The sequence below is a fragment of the Berghia stephanieae genome, chromosome 7, assembly GCF_034508935.2.
Source record: "Berghia stephanieae isolate SIO BIC M18660-M18661 chromosome 7, UCSD_Bste_1.3, whole genome shotgun sequence".
Classification (NCBI taxonomy): Eukaryota; Metazoa; Mollusca; class Gastropoda; order Nudibranchia; family Aeolidiidae; genus Berghia; species Berghia stephanieae.
In genome coordinates, this window is record NC_088366.1 from 16700638 (window position 1) to 16722048 (window position 21411).

The 21411-nt window shown below is 35.1% G+C and overlaps 1 protein-coding gene across 2 annotated transcripts; it reads left to right on the top strand.

Moving 5' to 3' along the window:
• Positions 1–15: 15 nt before the first annotated feature.
• On the top strand, positions 16–20231 carry LOC144976796 (sodium-coupled neutral amino acid transporter 7-like). 2 transcript variants are annotated; one of them, XM_078921247.1, is made up of 12 exons: positions 215–323; positions 420–481; positions 2080–2240; positions 2654–2775; positions 5883–6081; positions 6419–6560; positions 11125–11217; positions 11777–11834; positions 13012–13146; positions 14909–15033; positions 16232–16431; positions 17885–20231. In XM_078921247.1, exons 3-12 carry the CDS (start codon positions 2099–2101, stop codon positions 18085–18087), a joined length of 1419 nt encoding a protein of 472 aa, XP_078777373.1. In that variant the 5' UTR covers positions 215–323; positions 420–481; positions 2080–2098; the 3' UTR covers positions 18088–20231. The 2 variants fall into 2 exon arrangements, with proteins under 2 accessions (XP_078777372.1, XP_078777373.1); XM_078921246.1 differs by having other exon boundaries at positions 16–481.
• Positions 20232–21411: the final 1180 nt, after the last annotated feature.

A 21411-nucleotide genomic window follows, 5' to 3' on the forward strand; every position in this document is an offset into this window, starting at 1 on the left:
TGAGAAAATAAAAATAGAATTAAAAGTACTCGATAAAGTATGAACCATTTAATTCATTAGTTTATAGTAGTTTTGTGAGATAAAATTAATCCTGTTGATTATTTACGTTTGTTTGCATTAATAATTTTGCGTTTATTATTTTTTAAATCCTTGAACTAGGATCGTTTTCAAGGAAACCCACCGACTTACGTTATGGATACTTCTTACTTAAGTCACATGGTTTGAAAATGGAGATCTCAGCTGATTGACAAAAACAATGAAGGAAAACAATGGAAAACTTCTTAGGACAATATATCGAATGGAATCCTGAATTCATCGAAAATGTGAATACACCTAATTCAATGTGATTTAAAGTTTACAAATTTAAATCTTATTTTTAAAATTTAATTATAAACCCAGCCATTTATTTCCATTTTCAGTTCTAACAACTGACCAGGACCAGGCAATCAAAGTGGCAAAGTTCCAGTGTGCAGTGTTAAACGTAAGTTGTAAGTAGGAAGATCAATATTCCTTCAAAAGAAAAAAAAAAGATAAGTAATTTTTACACAGACAGATAGGCCTTTAAAAACCATTTAATATGATACCTTACTTTTAGATATGATAATAAGAACGGCTCCAAAATCAAAATCTGTGACTGGAATGATTGAAACGGGACTTTTTTAGTATGGAGATAAAAGGGTTGGTCACCTGCGGCCAAAATTAAACATTCTGCGACTCCTTCAATCTTGGTGAAATTTGGCATAGACATAGATAAGTGAGGAGCACTTCCATAGTTTCACAGCACTTTTATCATACTCATACGTTTAGCCATTATGGACTTTATTTGGTTAGATAGTTTTGATTGAAGGAGCCTTCTTTGATGCCAATTGCACCAAAAGAACCTCGATCTCTGCTGCTTAAAATGATACCAGAACCGTTTAGATATTGTGAAAAACAATGCAGCAGTGATTATTTCATACGAAATCCTGCTATTCAAAGTTTAACCCAAACTAACGCTTCACTTCCCCAATTGTTAATTGGCACCTGTATGTAGGCTGGAATCAGACTTCCTAGTGTAAGACATTTCAGTTCTATGTCCATTCCGTGCCCCCCAAATCCAGTTAACCGCTTCTAGGGGTGTCTGATAATTGTGATTGTGACGATGCCAGTAATCTAAAAAGTCAAATTGATGAATCAGATGATATTTCATTCATGCCAGCTGGAGCTGCAGATGTTATAATTAAAAAAAAAAAAGAAAGATGCAGATTTTATAATTGTAATTTCTGGAATACAAGAAAAATTGAAAGCTTCACAACATTTCAATGCTCTTGTCTTGATTTAAGATTGAGTCCAAACTAGACTTGGACTTCCGCACAATATAGAAGAATGAACCCTTTCAATTGCTTTTTTTAAACGAAGTTAGCTTTCTAAATCATGATGTGTTGTTAAAAAGATAGAACTTATCTGTTGCCTATTCAGCTGTTTCCATGCAATATATTCATCACTCAGCAAATATGATCTCAGCGGTATGGTCTTTGCTTCGTACCTGAAAGGTACCGAGTTCGATCACCCGCTGCTGCACTGTGTGGCCTTACGCAAGTCACCTCAACTTAGCTCGATTTGCGGCTGATGCCTGGGTTATTCCAGTCTTCCCTTGGAATAGACTCTAGAGACAAAATTTCCCTATGGGATGAATAAAGGGAATTTTTTTAAAAATTTGATTTTATTATTTATTTTATGGACAACCCACAGTATACATATAAAGTGTTATTGAGTGTGTGTGATATTAATTATGCGGATAAGTGTGGATATTTTGTTGTAGTGTGTATGTCCTCAGGACATAAAAGGTATAAATAAACTCACACTCTTTTTTTTTTCACCCAGCTTGTTTTTTTTTATAAATGCAAAAAAGACAATACTGTATCGGCCCCTAAAATTTTCATCTCCATGTGTTTTTCGCACAGATATCTCCTTGGTTGAAAATAAGTGGAGCTTGACTATTTTTATACAGTGAAGTGATGTTATGTTTGGTTTGATATGATGTTATGCTTGTTATTCAAATGCTGGATAATAGTTATAATCGATATGTTCTTTGTTTAGTCTTCAGACCTGCAACACAATGTCGATCCAGAATACCTCCAAACTTGAGGATGATAATGACAACACTTCTATTGAAGATGTTACTGAGGAAGAACTATACCCAATCCTAGGCGACAATCATGTCATAAATAGTTCAACTGTTTCTGTAAAAACTCAAAGAGGTGAATTACTTCTTCCATACAGTTTTGAGGACATATTAATCTGTCATTAAGAAATGTTGGAATTGAGTTTATTTATTTTAAATTTTTAGTCAACTGTCTCTAATTGAAATGAATCCATATTAAAATCAATGAATAACACCATGTTGTGCTAGGAAATACTTCAACTTCAAATGTATGAATAAAATGCATTACAAAATAGAGAAATATAATTTTTTAAAATGAAGATTCAAACGTTTATCGTGCTTTTCTGCATTTTGTTTTTGTTTGGATTTGTGTGTAATGTAGGTGTATGAAAACACGTTAACATATATGTTCATGTAAAGTGCTTAGAGAATTTTTTTCATCATTATGAATATATGTTTTTTTTAATTGCTTAATTTTCTTTAATTTCTTGTTTTTTTACAACCTTGAAGGTTCTGGTTGGTTTGGATCTGCCTTTCTTGTTGTCAATGCTGCACTTGGGGCTGGATTGCTCAATTTTCCAAAAGCATACCATGAAGCTGGAGGAGTTTTAACAGCAATTGTTGTACAGTCTGTGAGTTTGTTGGGGTTTTTGAGTTTTTGTTATTGTTTTGGACTTTTGACTACCTACCTTCTCATATACCAATTTGTAGCAGAAATGTTTATTTTTAAATAATATTCTTTATGGTCTGTTGTAAGTTTCTTGCTCAAGGTAAAACCGAAATGCTGACAGTGGGGTTGGAATCCAGCCCAAAGGACTATGCTAGTATGTCATAATCCTTTTAACTCTTTCAGCGCTGAAGCTATATTCACATTTCTGTCACAAAATGGCTGACACCTGATTGAGGCAACATGAGAATGACAAGCTAAGATGAGGCCACATTCGAATTCAGGGCAAAATCTCAATTGAATATACTGGTGAAAGATATGATACCATTGGTTCAATTTATAGTACTGTTGTAGAAAGTAGGATTGGATTACATTATTATTATTTTTGCCTTTCAAGACTGGCCGCACTTTGCGGCCATTGGCCAGAAGAACAGAGATTCTGCTCTGGCTGCACAGTGCGCATTGAATGGCATTGAAAGAGTTAAGGGAAGAAAAATAAATATTATGGTCTTCTTCTTCTTCTTCTTCTTCTTCTTCTTCTTCTTCTTCTTCTTCTTCTTCTTCTTCTTCTTCTTCTTCTTCTTCTTCTTCTTCTTCTTCTTCTTCTTCTTCCTCCTTTTCTTTCAGCTTATCCAGTATTTGTTTGCAGAGTTGCCATAAATAAATATTATGGTCTTACAACTCCCAAATATGGTCTGGGCAAAAATGTGGTATTGTGAGTGTAACATGCTTTATTATAGTACAGTCAAATCGCATTGGTATTTTATGATTATACTGGCCGGGGAAAGTAAACATTGAACACAAAATATGTATTGTTAGCACCTTACCGGAGTTCCGTCACCCTACAGAGGTTGAATTTCATGGAACGCCATTATTCACGGTCAATGGCCATTACCGAGCAGTCGATTATTATTTTGCCAGTTGTTACGTCCACATTGTTAGCTCATCTGACAGAGGTCTGAAAGGAAATCCCAAGTTGAGACAAGCTGATTTTATTCTTGTTTTTTTTTTGTTTTTTTCTCTTTCATTACATTCTCAATGTACAAACTGGTATATGGATATTACACCTGCCTGACAATCCGAGATCTTTATCACTTTAGGCCATTATGTTTCATCTTTATTTCAATTCATTTACTAATGTTGCTAGTTCTATTTAGATTGAGTAAACGTGTGGCTACTTTGTCTTGTGGTATGGCACTTGCCTTTGGATTGGGAGGTCCAGGGTTTGAGTCCCGCTGTGGGTGGCGAATAGTTGAGTCCTTAGAAAAGGCTCTTTAGTCACATTCTATCACTGTAGTCAGGTGTAAAATGAGTACTTGGTCTCCAACACCACGTTGTCTCTGTTGGAAAATAATTGTAACATCGCCTATCAGGCGGCACATCTCATGTACATGTCAAGTGCTGCTGTAGGCTAGGGACCTCTTGTAAAGAGCTTAAGGTGGATATTGCGCTATATGAAAGCTCAAGTTTTGTTGTTGTTGTTTTTTAAAACTAAAAACGATGAAATGGGGCTTATTTACCTTTCAAATTGTCACTTATCTAGGGGATTGACTGACTAAGAGGGTAATCCTACAGCTATTTCACACAGTTCCTAATTATCTGTATATGTATTGACGGAATTCAGTAATTTGGAAAAACCTCAGTATATTTCCCAATTATCTGTTGCTGGGTGAGGTTCCTGTCCTCCCATAACGGGAGTTTTCTAACATGTTTTCTTTCTGTCTTTGTCTTAGAATGAGATTACTTGGTTTTGTCCTGGCCCTAGCTGGGAGGGAACAGTCAAATGTTTAGTTAGAATTTTGGGAGATAATATTTTTTGTCTTGAAATCATCCGTCTGTTATACACTGTATTTGTTTTACATAAATATATGATTTGTAAATATTTGAGTGATATCCTCTTAGTGGGGACATGTGTTTGTGTCAGGATGTGACATTTAGGTGATCCCAAACTAAGTACACTGATGGTAGTATGCTCTTGGAATCTACATCTGTTCCCTTATTGAACCAATTCCCTTTTTGTCTGACTTTTTTTGGGTGCTTTAATCATAATTTTACATTTTTTTACAATCCCATTTTCTTCTTTTTACCGGCGCTGATATGATCTATATGTGTTGCAAGCGCTGTAAAATCCGTAAAAACAACAACAACAAAAAATCAAAACAATTCAAGTTCAAGTTCAACGTCTTTATCTGCAAAAGGCGGTTTGCCCATCACTGCAGATTTTATACATTTATGTGGTGACTTTATCCATTATTGTGTTACCCGTTGAATGGGAAAATGTAAGTACGACATAATGTCTTTTTACTGGAGTTTAGTGTTCAGACAGGGGTCGGCAAATGTGTAAAAGTTCTGAAAATTTTTTCCTCCTGACTTGGAAACCCTGAATGCAGGCAGTGGTCTCACGTTTTCAGGCATGCCTACAGTCCCGGAATATCTGGATTTGTCCTGAAAATTTGAAAAAAATAATGTCTGTCCTGGAAAATACTGAAGTTTTCTTCATCATCATCCCTACCACCACCACAACATCATCATCCCTGCCACAACCACCACATCACCATCCCTGCCACCACTACTACAACTACTATTACCACATCATCATCCCTACCACCACTACTACAACTACCATCACTCCATCACCCCTACCACCACTACTACAACCACCCTCACCACCAGATCATCTGCCATCAACAAACTACGTTATTTGGAAATTGTAAGCAATGGTTGGAGAAAAATGTCCTTTTTTGTGGTCAGTCATTTTCATTTTGGTGAGTTATCCAAGTTATATTATGTTATTAAAACAGTTAGTGAAGATACCCTTTTTGTTGCAAGCAGATTAGTAACTACACATACTTCTCATAACATCTAGCACCGCTGTAACCATATTATGCTCTTGATATCAGATGTTTGACTGTTTTTTAAGAAATTACTATTGCGCAGTGTATTGTTCCTGAAATTTGAGGTTTTATCTGTAAAATGTCCCTGAAATTTGAAATTGAGGGTAGGCATGCCTGCGTTTTTATACTTAAAATGTTCATGATTACTTCTCTCTCTCCTTGTTTTTTTTCATTTCAGTTTTTCTTGGTGTTTGTGGTGGCAGCCATAATGATCTTAGGCTACTGCTCAGACATTAAAAAGACCAACAATTACCAGGATGTGGTGGATTCGGTATGTGGCCCATGGGGAAGGGTAACTTGCGCATTGTCTATAGCACTCTACTGCTTTGGGACTTGCATCACATTCTTAATTATAATTGGGGACCAATGGGAATCGTGTAAGTTTTTTTTTTTTGTTTTCTTGTTTTTATAAAACGACTTTTAAATCCGAGAACTTGTTATTGGGGAAAGCTTTAGTAAATTATATTGTCCTTTCATTCCTCTCTGCATTCATTGCCCCTTCTGCTTTTAAGGTAATTGTTGCTTAAGAAATGTGTATACTTGAAACATTTTATTTTCCATTTTATTTTTAATTGAAGCTCTGCACATTTTTGATGGCATATAAGGTTTGAGTTAAAATTTTCTTTGTCGTTCATCTTGTCTTTAACTAAAGCCAATGTATCTACTCTTTGTTCAGTGACGCAATCTATTTTAAAAATCCATTTTGTCTTTCAGTATTTCTAGGCACAGCTCATGACTTTTATTGTAAAGAGAATCCCATCTATATGAGGAGGACTTTTACCATCTGTGTTACCTGTGTGTTGTTTGTATTGCCATTGTGCTTCCCAAAGAGGATAGATTTTCTCAAATATGCAAGGTAAGCATTATCAAATGATACATTGGATGATGAATTATAAAGTAAAAAAAAAAAGAGAGAATCATAAGCTGAAATGTGAGCTTTGATATGTATATACACATGTATTTATCTCTTCTTCAACAAAGTGATGTATATGTTGCTGCTCGAAGCTCGAAGAAATAAATAGCAATGTGAAATTGAATGTAAGCTTCAATTTAATATACGAAAACAGATAAAATGTTTTTGTTTATTCATCTTAACAACGCCACTACCACATATTATCTCATTCGGATATAGTGTTTCATTCATCCTGTTTTGTTGATAAAGAGGAAACCCGAAACGTCCATTTTACCTGTTTTCATATATTAAATTGAAGCTTACATTCAATTGTTTTTTTTTTTTTTGTTTTTTTTTTCTTCAACAAAGTGGAAAATAGGGACCAGGCATGGGTGTGAGATGACAATCTGAAAAGGTGTATTTGAAACAGTACCAGCCAAAGCAGAAAGAAAACATCAGCCTGTTTTGACTTGGGAATCTTAATACTTTATTTATGAAACAGTTTGTTTTTTTTCTCCATAAATTCCTTGTCATTTATTATTTAGTATGGTCTTGTTGCACAATGCCCTTTACATGCTTCATTTATTTGTGCGCTTTGTGGTCGTGTGGTATGGCACTTGCTTTTGTACCCATGGGTCCTTGGTTCTAGCTGTGCAATGACAGTTCAAAGATGAGTCCTTGGGAAATGCTCTTTACTCAAATTATCTTATGATACTCAGATGTAAAATGAGTACATAGCTGGTATCAGCATTGTCTGTGTATGTAAAATATTATAACATCGCCTTACAAGCATCGTGTCTTGTCCCATTTATGTATATATATATATATTATATATATATATATATATATATATATATATATATATATATATATATATATATGAATGAATGAATATTGCTTCTCTGTCTCTATGGATGCTTGCGTGAATGTGTGCGTCACTTCAAGTTTATCAGTCTGTTTCTATTATCCAGTTAGTAACATTTTTTGCCTCCATAAATCTCTGTCTAGTGCAAGTGTTCTTAGCTTTAGAATGTCATCATGTGTGTTAAGGTGCTGAGGCAGTTGGATGTTTCCTTGTATTGTTGAAATCAGTTCTTCGGTTGTTGTTTCTAAATGTATTTGATATTTGTTGAGATCTTGATTCAATGTTGTTGGAAGTGAAATTGGTGTATGCCCTCTGTATTTGGTTCCTTGTTTGAAATAATCATCTATTGAGGTTTGTGCTGGAATATTTTCATCTCATATAATTTCATGTATATATATATATATATATATATATATATATATATATATATATATATATATATATATATATATATATATATATATATATATATATAATATATATATATATATATATGTGTGTGTGTGTGTGTGTATAATTTTATTCTCAAAGCCATAAGAGAAAAACATATTGCATCATGGGATTAAATTAGGACTCTTTTAAATAGATCAATATTGATTTGAATAATAAGGTGACTGTGAAGCTAGAAAGGTTCATCGTGTGTTGTAGATTGATAAGTTATCTGTCACTTTTGTTAATCACACAATATTAGAAGGAGGTGTATGTGATGCAACTCCCTGTCTCATGATTATGATCCATAAATGTGTTGACAGTCAAATGCATTTCATAATGATGACACATAGACTAGCTACTCTTTATCAAAAGGTCATCTCTTATCATCTCTGATGTATTATGATAATAGTTTTCCCATGTGTGATGAACGTGAGATATTTTTGAAACAGAATCTTCCGTGATGTCAAGTTTTAAAATTTCCTTTAAGAAGTTGTCGTTCAGACCCACAAAACTTAAAGGACTGAAGTTTATCCCAGTTTCTGTAACATCAAATGAACAGTCATTGTTTTTGTTACCCTCACCTTTTAATAATATAAAGTTAATCTGTCAGAAAGAACTTTTTGCCAGATTTGACAGACACAGTCACCTAATCTGTATTATGCAACGAGAATTTTCAGAACAAACTTTAACTTGATTTTATTTTTATATAGGGCAATATCCACTAAATGTGCTCAAAGCACTTTACAAGGGGTCCCTCACCAACAACAACACTTAACATGTAGGACCAGCAGTCATTCAGAGCCATTGGGCCCATAGATCCAGAGTTTTTCCCGGTTTCTATAGCGTGAAATGGACAATAGCAATTGCTTGCTATCCTTTTGATAGGATGCTAGTCCATCGCAAAGTACTTTCCACCAAATCTAACAGAATCAACTACCCATTCACTGCTGGGTGGACTGGGGGGTCAGAAAAAATCTCGACTGCACCCGTGATCGATCTTGGTCCCTTTGTGTGTGAAGCGAGTGCTCTATCAACTGAGCTCTCAGGACTCCCATGTAGAATGAGAGAAAACCTTAACTCAGTCTGGATTGAAATCAGTGGCATTGTTTGTGTTGTGAGTCGATCAATCTATCGATGCAACGATCTAGACTCCAAGTTTTATCAATAACCTTGTTCTTTCTTGCCACGACATTACAAAATGTAAATAGTCCTTCAGAGCCATAAGGCCCATGGAACCAGAGTTTTTATCTCGATTTCTATAGTGTGAAACAGACAATAACAATTGCTTGCTACCCTTTGGACAGGACGCCAGTCTATCACAAAGTACTTTCCATCAGATCCAACAGACCCAGGTACCAAATCACTGCTGGGTACCCAGGGAGGTCAGAAAAAAATCTCGACTGCACCTGTTATCAATCTTGGTCCCTTTGCATGTGACGTGAGTGCTCTACCAACTGAGCCATTGGGACCCCCAAAATGCTAAAAAAATATAATGGAAGAAAAATGCCTTCACTTAAATTAAGCCATATGTCCTTCCTGTGCGACCACCGGTTGACCATGAGCACAGTTAGTGTTGGTTGCCATATTTCTTTTGATCAACAGATACACAAACAAAATTAAAATATCTCTCTCTCTCTCTCTCTCTCTCTCTCTCTCTCTCTCTCTCTCTCTCTCTCTCTCTCTCTCTCTCTCTCTCTCTCTCTCTCTCTGTGTTTATACCTGAGGTATAGTCAGCGGTACAGATATGTATATCATAGGTGTATGAAAACTAAAACCAAACCATGCATTTAAGTGTAGGAGTACGTCAGCATCATTCGGTGATCATATCAGGCACTGAATCTTCCATTTTAATGAAATTTTGAAAGAATTCTCAGGATACACACAGTCATCCATTTTATTTTCTGTTTCGTTCCACGGCTGCTTTGATTTGTCATTTTTTCTTTCTGCTCCTCTTTTGTGGCTGCACTGGGTTTCATGGGGACAACCTCATACCAAGAGAGGGGTTTGCACTTTTGGTAACTATTACTTACAGTCTTTTAAGACTCTCTCTCTCTCTCTATCTCTCTCTCTCTCTCTCTCTCTCTCTCTCTCTCTCTCTCTCATGGGGACAACCTCATACCAACCAATGCTTTGTATATTTATTAGCTTATCTTTAAGGAGGACCTTTTATTGCTCTTGAGATGATTTATATGTTCTTTAATTTATTTCTTCAAAATAAGGGGCTGCTCAAACATATCTGTCTCGATGGGGTTCCTGACCTCCCATAGTGGTCAAGGAGGTACTTACTGTGTCTTCTATCCCCCTATATTTTTTTTTCCAACTTGCTTTCTGTCTTTGTCTTGGAATGATATTACTTGGTTTTGTCCTGAACCTGGCCAGATACCCTGGCTGAGAGGGAAACAGTCAAATGTATAGTTAGTTTTGGGAGATATTTTTTTCCGTGTAAATCATCTCTCTGTTTTGCACTGTATTATATTTTGTTTACGGATTATTTATGATTTGTAAACATTTGAGTGTTTTCCTCTTAGTGGGGACCTGTGCTTGTGTCTGGATGAGACTTTTAGTGATCTCAAACTAAGTACATTGATGGTGTGCTATTGGAATCTACATCTGTTTCCTATTTGAACCAATTCCACCTTGTCTTATCTTTTCTTGAGTGCTTTAATTGTAAAACTTATTACTATCCCATTATCTTCCTTTTTACTGGCGCTGATATGACCTTGATATGTTGCAAGCGCCGTAAAACCCTTAAAAACAAAACCAAAAAAAAACAACAAATATATCTGTACACCTTTTAAAAAAAACTTTTTACCCCCCTTCCCTCATCCAATGTAATATTGCAATATTAGCATGAAATATCACACAAGTTTGATTTATTGGTTTTTATAATATTTCATAGCAATGTTCCATGTGTAAAGATTTGAAAAAGATTTCATAATCCTAGCAACTATGCTAGTTGATGGGAACGGGATTTTGGTTCATTTTGAACAACTTTGACTGCAAATACCACTCATTATTCATGTAATAAAGAAGAGGTATGTATTACTTACAGTCTTTTAAGACTTCAATGGCGAGATTGAATCACTTTCAGTCAGAATTATCCCTATTATTAATTGGATTGTAGCTGCTGGCTTAATCATTAATTATGCGACCTAGGCTTCAAAGTCTGATATTAAGATAAGAATGTTGCATTTGTAAGTAGCTTTTTAAAATTTACTTTTTCTTCCACAGTTTTATTGGAGTCATGGGTATTTTATATGTTGTTGCCTTAGTTACAATAAAGTACTGCTTGCCTTTTACTGTGCCAGGAACAATTGCTACCAGGTAAATTTCATTCCATTTTTTAAAAAGATTACTTATTTATATAAATTATCACGAGATAATGATAGTCTACAGATTCCAATAGTTTGTGTAAAATGAACCTTTTCCTTATTATGCCAGTTTTTCTTCTATGTCACTGCTCAATAACATTTTTGGATCAAATCATTACAAAAATGGATAGAATGATTTTAAAAAATAAACAACCCCCCCCCCCTACCCCCAAAAAATAATTTAAAAACCCTAATAAATAAACACTTAGTCTCATGGAGCTAGAGTTATTCCCAGTTTATGTAGCATGACTTGACTTGGATCCTCTTCGCTCCTTGTGGAACATAGGACCTCTACGAGCATTTGCCATCTGCTTCTGTCCTTGGCATTGTAAAATGAAATTCGTTCTAATAGGTTTAGATATTAGGTATTTACTTTGAAAGGACTGCTATTAAGTCTTGTTAAAATGAAAGGAAGTAAAAATGATGTGGAAAGCAAATTGAAAAAAAATGGCAGTGTTCTTATTCAAGTCTATGACCTCATTATGTATAATTATTTCTTATTTTTACAACAGTCCAAAATCGTGGATGGATGTCTTTCTTGTTGTGCCTGAAATTTGCTTTGCTTACCAGGTTTGTTTGATGTATTATTTGGTTTAAGTAAATACTAAGATACATGAGACTGTAAACAGTTTAAATGTAGGATCAAGATAACGGAGTCGATTAATGAGAATACTTCAGGCTCAACTTCTTTGGCCAGCAATGTAGTAGTTACAGTCCTTCCTTCATACCATTAGGCCCATAAAGCTGGAGTTTATCCTGGTTTCTGTTAGCGTGAAATGGACTTAAGCAATTGCTTGCTATCCATTGGTTAGGATGCCAGTCTGTTACAAAGCACTGCCTACCTGATCTAACAGACTGAGCTCCCCAATCACTACTGGGGGGGGGGGGGGGGGGGGGGGTCAGAAAAAAAATCTCTTCTTCATTCGAGATTGATCTCAGTACCTTTGTATGTGAAGCCAAGGCTCTGCCAACTGAGTTATCAGACCTCCTGGCCAGCAATCTAGTGTAATATAGATATAACGTTAAAATGACCATTTATAATGAATTTTACTCATTAAATTGTTATTGTTGTATTTCTTTGTTGTTTTTTGGATTTTTGTTGTTTTGTTTTAAAATTGAAGAAATAGTCATAAAGCATATAAATTCAAGCCATATACTTAACTACGAATTCAATGTTAAGGCATCCAGATCACGCCAGTAAGATATCAATTTTAGGCAGAGGGTCACATTTATGACTTAAACCCTGAGATGTCCATCTGACAAACAGTAATTGTGTGCTTGTATGTGTGTTTGTGTGTGTGTGTGTTTTGTTTTTTATTTTAATCTGTACAGAATAGCTATGTAGTTTTTTTAAAAGAAACCAAACTTGAGCTTTGATATAGCTCAATATCCATAAACATGCTCAAAGTGCTTTACAAAGGGTCCCTGGCCAACAGTAACATGTAGAATGAGACATGATGCCTATTAGGCGAAATAACATTTTTTTCTGACAAAGACAACGCTGTTAATGAACAGGTACTCATTTTACACCTGAGTTCGGTGAGAGTAAAGAGCCTCAAACCAAAGACCTTCCGATCCTAAAGCGAGTGTCATACCACAAGACAACATGCCATGTGCTTGTATAATAATTGGATGGTCAAAGAAGGCCCAATTTTAGTTTCAACATTGTAGCATGTTAGTGGATAAGGTATAAAACAAAAGAACTATCAATTTTTCTTATCATTCTGTTGTACCATTCTCTCTCCAGTGCCACGTCAGCATTATTCCAATTTACTCTTGCCTAGAGAAGAGAAACCTCAAGGAGTTTTCTAAAACAGTCAGCCTGGCCATGGTGCTTTGTGTCCTGACCTACACAGTCACTGCTGCTTTCGGATACTTGCAAGTAAGATTTAGTTGGTGGTATGTATGTCTCTTAGATTGGAGTTTGCTGATGCTTCTATCTCCATATTAAAAAATGGCTCAGTGTCAATAAGTCTCTGCCATGTTGACTACCACTTTTAGATGAAATATGGATGATATCTTCAATCAGAGGGGTCTCGATAGATCAGTTGGTAGAGCACTTGTTTCATATGCAAAAGGACTGAGATTGATCCCAAGTGACGTCAAGATTTTTTTAGCAAAATTAGAACAGTTGTTGAAAATTAACTGTCACAATTAGGGTGGATTTCTTTCAGGAGAGATGCACGTTGGACCCACTAGGGCAAGCTGCCAAGTCCTTTAAAAATAAAAATTGAAATTCTTATCATAGGATGTGTCTGTGGCCTTCAATACCATCAAACTGTTTCTGCGTGTTTCTATCATGGAAAGCATAGATCTAGAAGACGAGATTGGCATCTAATCTCCAGGCTGTCCTATCGACTACAACAGTAATGACCTCCCTCCAGGATGCAAACCCCCATCCTTCTTAACTGTCCTCCTCCATGTTTTGTTCTTCCTTTCTTCCACTTGATATCAAGTGTCCATGTTAACGCTATGCATGGGAGGCTGTTGTTTGGAATTATTCCGTCTACTTTAATGCTGATAGGAGCCACTTGGAGGAAGCGCTGCTTCAGTGACCACTTTATAGCGTTGCTTTTTAATTATTAGAACATGTCCATTTATTATCTATTTCAATCTTCTCCTGGACACCATTTTACTTACAGGAGGGATGTTTACTTTATTTCTGATCTGACAAAACAGATGTAACATTAGTGTTAAGTAAAGGAGATAAATGGAGAGCCAGAAAAAGAAAAAGTAATATCACCGTTTGGAGATGAGGAGGACAGAGAAAAAAGAAAAAAATGTTATCTATTGCTTCACTAAAAAAAAAGATATAATAATAAATCATGGATTAGACATGAGAAAAAACAAAAAAACAGTAAAATCAAATAAATTCAATCAGCAAAATCAATCAACTCATGGTTATGTGGTCTTGTGGTAAGAAACTTACTTTAGAATCGGAAGGTCTTAGATTCGAGCCTTGCTCAGCGCAGAGTTGAGTCCTTGGAAAAGTCTCTTTACTCACATTCTCTCACTGTACTTAGGTGTAAAATGAGTACCTGGCTATTAACATTGTTGTCTCTGTCCGAAAATATTGTAATATCGCTTAACAGGTGTCATGTCCCATCCTACATGTTAAGTGTTGCTGTTGGCCAGGGGCCCCTTGTAAAGCACTCTAAGCATGTTTAGTGGATATTGCACTATACAAAAGCTCAAATTTTTACTTCTGGGGAATACGCTGGTCTGAAGAAGAACAATTAATTTCACAGGAAACAATATAAAAGTGTCATGGGTATCCAATATTCTGTAAGAATAAGCAGCAAATTAAAAATTTACCAAAAGCACACTTTAATATCTCTATCTGCCTTAATTTTAGGAATAGTAGCGACTGTAAACACCTCCAAATTCACCAAGAATTCAAATCCAATTAGGATCTTTTGATCTAAGCATTCATATAAAAAGCCTGGAATATAGAGGGATTGTTATATATTAAAGAGGCAGTTTAGGATTGTTATTATTATTATTATTATTATTATTATTATTATTATTATTATTATTATTATTATTATTATTATTATCATTATTATTATTAGTAATAGTATTATTATTATGGTTTTTATTATTATCATTGTTATTAATCTTTTTATTTATTTTGTTATTTTCAGTTTGGATCAGATATCACATCTGACATCTTGTTGTCCTTTGAGCCTGACAAATCAGTGATGGTGGCTACCATTCTGATTGCCATCAAAACCTACACCACATATCCTATTTTGTTGTTTTGTGGAAGGTAATGATAAAGCATAATAAAAAGTAATCCTCCAGAGCCATTAGGCTCATGAAGATGGAGTTAATCCTGGTTTCTTTATGTGACAGACAGACAATAGCACTTTCTTGCTATCCTTTGGATAGGACACTATTCTTTTGCAAAGTAATTTCCACAAAATCTAACAGACCCAGCTACCCAATCACTGCTGGGTGGAAAAAATCTCAACTGCACCCAGGATCGATCACTGTCCCTTTGTATGTGAAACGAGTGCTCGACAATTGAGTCATTGGAACCACCACTGATAAAGCATAACAGTTCATGGATTCATCAATGTTATTAACCCTTTCGAAGAAAGTAATTTTAAGATGTTTTAAAAAAGGATCATGATTAATTATATCTAAAGCAGAAGAAATATTAACCAAAATTATCAAAGAGCATTAACCATTGTCAATAACTTAAAGATCTTTTACAACCTGAACAAGTGCTGTTTCAGGTAAATGCTATTTCTTATATGCATAAAGGCAAGCTTTAAAAAAGAAATGGAAGATCAAAATCAGGATGGTAAATAGTAATAGTTTTTAAAATTTGTTCTCCGCTAACCAATCTAAAAAAGTGAAATGACAGACCTTTCTGGATTTCAGAGCTAGAGATTATGGAAACATGACGATTTTGATCTAAACATGATCTATATTGATTGTGCAGCTATGTGGTCTAATGGTATGACACTTGCTTTCAAATCGGAAGGTCCTGGCTTCAGTTTCACTCGGCACATAGTTGAGACCTTGAAGAAGGCTCTTTTCTCACATTCTCTCACTGTACTCAGGTGTAAAGTGAGTACTTGGCCGTTAACAGCATTGTCTCTATCTGAAAAAATTGTAACATCTAACAAGCGTCATGTCCCATCCTAAATGTTAAATGTTGCTGTTGACCAGGGACCCCTTGTAAAGAGCTTTGAGCACATTTAGTGGATATTGCGCTATCTAAAAGCTCAATTTTAATTGATCTCAAAACACTTTTTATCAGGTCTCAATAGGACTTAAGTAATCACAAAACCATTGCTCGATGGGGTAGAAATATTAACTTTGCCTTTGTAGATTTTACCCAGTTCATTTGCATGCGAGTCTAGTGCTCTACCAATTAGGACTTGCATAATCCTTTCAAACCCTTTTTTAAAAATTTGTGGTATATCAACTTATATTTTTTAATCATGTTTCAACAGGGCTGGATTCGATGCCTTGTGGACGATGGCATGGAAGATGAGTGACTTAGAGATTCAACGAACTGAGAGGAGGAGGAGGATAATAACAACACTAATTTGGTTTGGAATATCTCTATTCCTGGCCGTCTTAATCCCAAACATTGGAGTCGTCATTCAAGTACTAGGGGCATTTGCAGCCGTCTTTATTTTTATATTTCCAGGTAAAGCAGAAGTGTAAAATGCTTCTCTAATGCGGCTATGACATTTGCTTTCAGATCAGAAGGTCCTGAGTTCGAGCCTCACTCAGTGCATAGTCGAGTCCTTGGAAAACTCTCTTTACTCACAATCTATCACCGTACACAGGTGTAAAATGTTTACCTAGGCATTAACAGTGCTGCTCCTGTCGGAAAAATTGTAATATTGCGTAACAGGCATCATGTCTCGTTCTACATATTATGTGTGTTGCTGTTGGTCAGGGACCCTTTGTAAAGTGCTTTGAGCATGTTTAGTGGATATTGCACTCTATAAAAGCTCTTTGAAAATTTTTTTATTTTTCTATTTTGAAAGCATGGACATATTCCTTCAGAGCCATAAGGTCTATAACATTGACGTTTATCCCTGTTTCTATAGTGTTAAAAGGGAATGCTTTACAAAATAAGCCCTTGAGACCCCATCTTCCATGAAAAAACAGAACAAGTGATTTATGCACACATCTTTGTCATATCTTTTGTTAAACGAATTAATGCTATGCTATTTTTTCTTTTAGTCTATGTTAGTCTATGTTATGAAAGCTTTTGTGGCATTGTAATGACCTTTGTCATAATAGGACAGCACTGATTTTCGCTAGCTACAAAAAAAAAAAAAAAACTAGACTTAAGCTTTTATATAATGCAATATCCACTAAACGTGCTCAAAGTGCTTTACAAAGGGTCCCTGACCAACATCAATGCGTAACATCTAGAACGAGACATGACATGTTAGACGATATTACAATTTTTCAGACAGAGACAACGCTGTTACCAGCCAGGTACTCATTTTACACCTGATTACGGTGAGAGGATGTGAGTAGAGAGCCTTTTCCAGGGACTCAACCATGCGCCTAGCTGGCTCGAACCCAGGACCTTCCAATCCAAAAGCGAGTGTCATACCACATAGCCGCACTAGATATGTCAAACTTATCACAGTATGCTTGTTTATATTGGTGCCAAACCCTTTCAAACCCTACCTATAGTTTTAAGAGCAGTTCTCATTTAGGTTCAAGGTCTTTATTCCCCTTTTTTATTTTCTTTGGGATTCATAAAAATGAATCATTGTTGTTATTTTTGTTGCTGTCGTAGTAGTAGTAGTAGTAGTAGTAGTAGTAGTAATAGTAGTAGTAGTAGTAGTAGTAGTAGTAGTAGTAGTAGTAGTAATTATAATTATTGTTATTACTATTATCATAATCATCTTCATCATTATTATTTTTATTTTTGTCATTATTGTTATTATCATAATTATTTTTATTACTGTTATTATTATTATTATTATTATTATTATTATCATTATTATTATTATTATTATTATTATTATTATTATTATTACGTTATTATCATTATCATTATCATCATTTTTTGGGGGGTTTTTTGTTCTCATTGTATTATTTTTATTAATTATACCATCATCATCCTCACTCAGGTGTTTGTTTACTCAAGTCCATGCAAGATAAAATCATCTCCGGCATAGAGCAACCTTGGTCTGTCTACCACCTTAGATCTTTTGCCATCACTTTCATCATTATGGGAGCCTTTATCTTTGGCTTGACGCTGGCCCAGGCCCTTCAGAAAGACATCAAAGGGGTTTCAGCTGACAAGTCCCAGTTCACCTGCGAACACACGTAATTTTCCAGATTCTTCCTCAACAAACTTGGATACAGGATGCAAATTTTACTTCCAGAAAACTGCTTCAATTGTGTTTATCCTATTTTCAACTGTTTTTTTTACTTCTAACTTATCCACTGAAGTAAATCTCATGCCATTTAGAGGTTTCCTGCTAACTGGACTCATGTGTATTTGAGAGATAACTTTTTACAAGGTGTCAGAATTGTTGCGAACCTCCAGGAACCAAATAAACGAATATTTTTTTATTATCATTATTTGCTGTAGGCTTTTCGACTATGTGACATTGTTATCTACGCAATATTGTCCAAAAATAAGCAAATATGATAAATTTACAAGAAATGAAATGAACAAAAAAGTGGCCTTATCCATTGAAAGTGTTATGTTTTAAAGTATGTTGACACATGCAAGGGCTAAGAAATGATGAGTTTTAGACAGCAAAAGAGGTCTTAGGTTGTTAATGGGTATTCAACTCTCTCCCCCCCCCCCCCCCCCCCCCCACACACACACACAACCCTTTTTGTTTTTCCCCTGCTCTTTGTTCATCCGATCCATTTATTAAATCCTGGCATTTAATAGCAATCGTATCATGCTTTTTGAAATGAAAATATGAATTTTGATTTGAAAGTATGAAATTAAAAATGCTTCAGCTTGGATGAGAATGTGAAATAAGGAAGTCTCATGATAGTTATTGGTTGTTTATTGCAACTGGGTAACATTTATATGGACTTCAATTCAATTCTCAAAACTTGTACAATAAACGCTTTTCCTGAATTGTTTTGTTTCTGGGTTTTGATCCAGAAGATCAATTCAATTATCACTAAAATGACCCAAGTCTCAAGTGTGGTAAAAACAAATAAGACAAAAGAGATGTTGAGTTGGTCAGTAGCTGGATGGGTGACAATGATTGCAAAAATTCTAGCTTGGTATTGTGTCACTGGCGAAGGCATTATATACAAATTATCCCATGTCTGAGATATTAATGAGCACTTAACTACAGGCATTGACATAAATAGAGGGTTAGTACAAAAAGGTGGGTGTTGAGTTGCACAATATGAGATGGAACTTTTTTTTGGCTCCACGGGAAATAAATGAAACTAAAAGCCAATGAAGCATAATGTGACCATGGAAATGTGTTATTTGAATATGCATGTTCATTTATTTATTTATGCAATTATTTATTTATTTGATTATTTACCAATAATTGAGGTAGACAATCATGACAATAAAATATGAGAGTATGGAGATTTATTTATAACCATTATTTTTCTTTTCGTCTTTATAATTTAATGCAATTTATTGGTGTCTATGGCCTACTTAATATAAGGGGTAGGCACCAATGCAGGATTATAATATTTAAAATTTGTTTATTATACAGTGCCAAATATTGTACAGAAAAAAATACAAAAGAAAATGAGTTCTGGAAAAAAAATCTGAACGAACCTCAGACCCACTGTCTTCTTGAAAGACCTGCTCTTCATGACATTATATGATATGGTGTGTTTTATTGTTGAATTCAATGCTTATGATTCATTATAATTTTTGGTCTACTGCATTTTCTTTGATTCAAATAAGAATAAGGAAGACATTTGTAGAATTGGGGAGCCCACTTGTTATACTTTCTATTAACCCCGACATTTTTTATTTCTTTTCATATGGTCTTTGTCGTGGAAAATAATTTTCAGTTTTTCCTCGACCCTTTTACGGCATGAGTTGTAAGCCCAGTTTCAGTTGGCATGTGATTTTATTATCCTCTCGCCACCCCCCCCCCCCCCCCCCCCCCATAAATAAATGTTTCAGACTCGAAGATATCATTCATGGAGGATTGTAAGCGGAGATGAATCTTAGTCTTAGCCCTATATCTTCTCTTTTACTGCTGGCGTTGATGTAACCAAAAGCATTGCAAGGACCATCATTTCACTTAATCATTCCACTGTTACTATTTAATGCCATTAAAAATCTGTTCAAATCATGGATAGTCATTACAATTCTCATTTCTGAATACTTACTCTCTATCAACCACCCTTTTCTTTTCTAGTCAAAGAAGTTCTAGTACTGTATTACTCCTTATAATTATCTGGTGTACCCACAAAAATGTTGACGCATGCTATTTTTATTTACCGTGCATAAAATTGATTGAACATTAATAAGTGTTATTTTTAATATGTAGATACCTGGTGTTTGCATTGTGTGTGTGTTTATGTGTTTGAGTGGAATTGCGAGTGACACGAGGCAGTGCAGTGTCATGCAACTATAAGCCACTATCTGCCTACCCTACATCACACTTATTAATCATTTTCACTATTCCTGGGTTTGGTTTTAAACAATATTTTAATGCAATTTGTCAATACAAACAAAAACCTGATCAGAAGAACAAAAATAAATATCAATGTTATGATTGTCAACGATTCAATTATAAATACTCCATATCATTTTTTAAAGTTTTTATACAGATTGATTTTTGTAATTTCTATTTTTTTTCCAAGTAGGGAATTCCTTATGTTTTAAACATTTTTATATTTTAAACTTTAAAATATCAGGCCTCAAGAATTTATATAATGGAAGAAATCTGATCATGTAATTCCACAATTAAGAATTATATTCAGATCAACAATTTTATGCTACAAATATGAAAAAAAAACAACAAATTCTTGCGTTTCAGATTTGTAGAGGTAGGCCTACCAGTAGTCAGTTATGATGGTGGGCAGGAGGTCACACTGTCTCTTCTATCCTCTTATATCTGTTTCCTGAGTTGTCTTCTGTCTATGTCATGGAATGGGATAACTTAGTTTTGTCCTAGCCCTGGGCGGAATCTTGAATGGGAGGAAAGCAGTCAAATGTATAGTTATAGTTTTGGGAGATGATATTTTTTTCCTTGTAAATCACCTCTGTTATATAGTTACGTTATTTTGTTGTTATAAATATATATTGGTTGTACATATTTGAGTGCATTCCTCTCAGTGGGGACCTTTGTTTGAGTCTCGATAAGACTTATAGGTGATCCCGACTTGAGTACACTGATAGTGTGCTCTTAGAATCTACATCTTTTCCCCCTTTGAACCTTTCCACCTTGGGTTGGGGTTCCCGACCTCCCATAGTGGGCAGGGACTATATCTGTTTTCCAATTGCTTTCTGTCTTTGTCTTGAAATGAGATTACTTAGTTTTGTCCTGACCGTGACCGGGCCCTTTGCTGGGAGAGAAACAGTTAAATCTATAATTATAGTTTTGGGAGATGCACTGTTATTTTTTTTTCTTATCTTTGAGTGTGTTCCTCTTAGTGGGATCTTGTGCTGGTGTCTTGGTGAGGCTTTTAGTTGATCTCAAAC

Bases quoted from the DNA above. Each gene is read 5' to 3' on its own strand.
- LOC144976796 (XM_078921246.1), top strand. From the start codon at position 2,099: ATGTCGATCCAGAATACCTCCAAACTTGAGGATGATAATGACAACACT. The intron at 2,776-5,882 runs GTGAGTTTGTTG...TTTTCATTTCAG, and splicing joins CAGCAATTGTTGTACAGTCT to TTTTTCTTGGTGTTTGTGGT. The intron at 13,147-14,908 runs GTAAGATTTAGT...TGTTATTTTCAG, and splicing joins CTGCTTTCGGATACTTGCAA to TTTGGATCAGATATCACATC.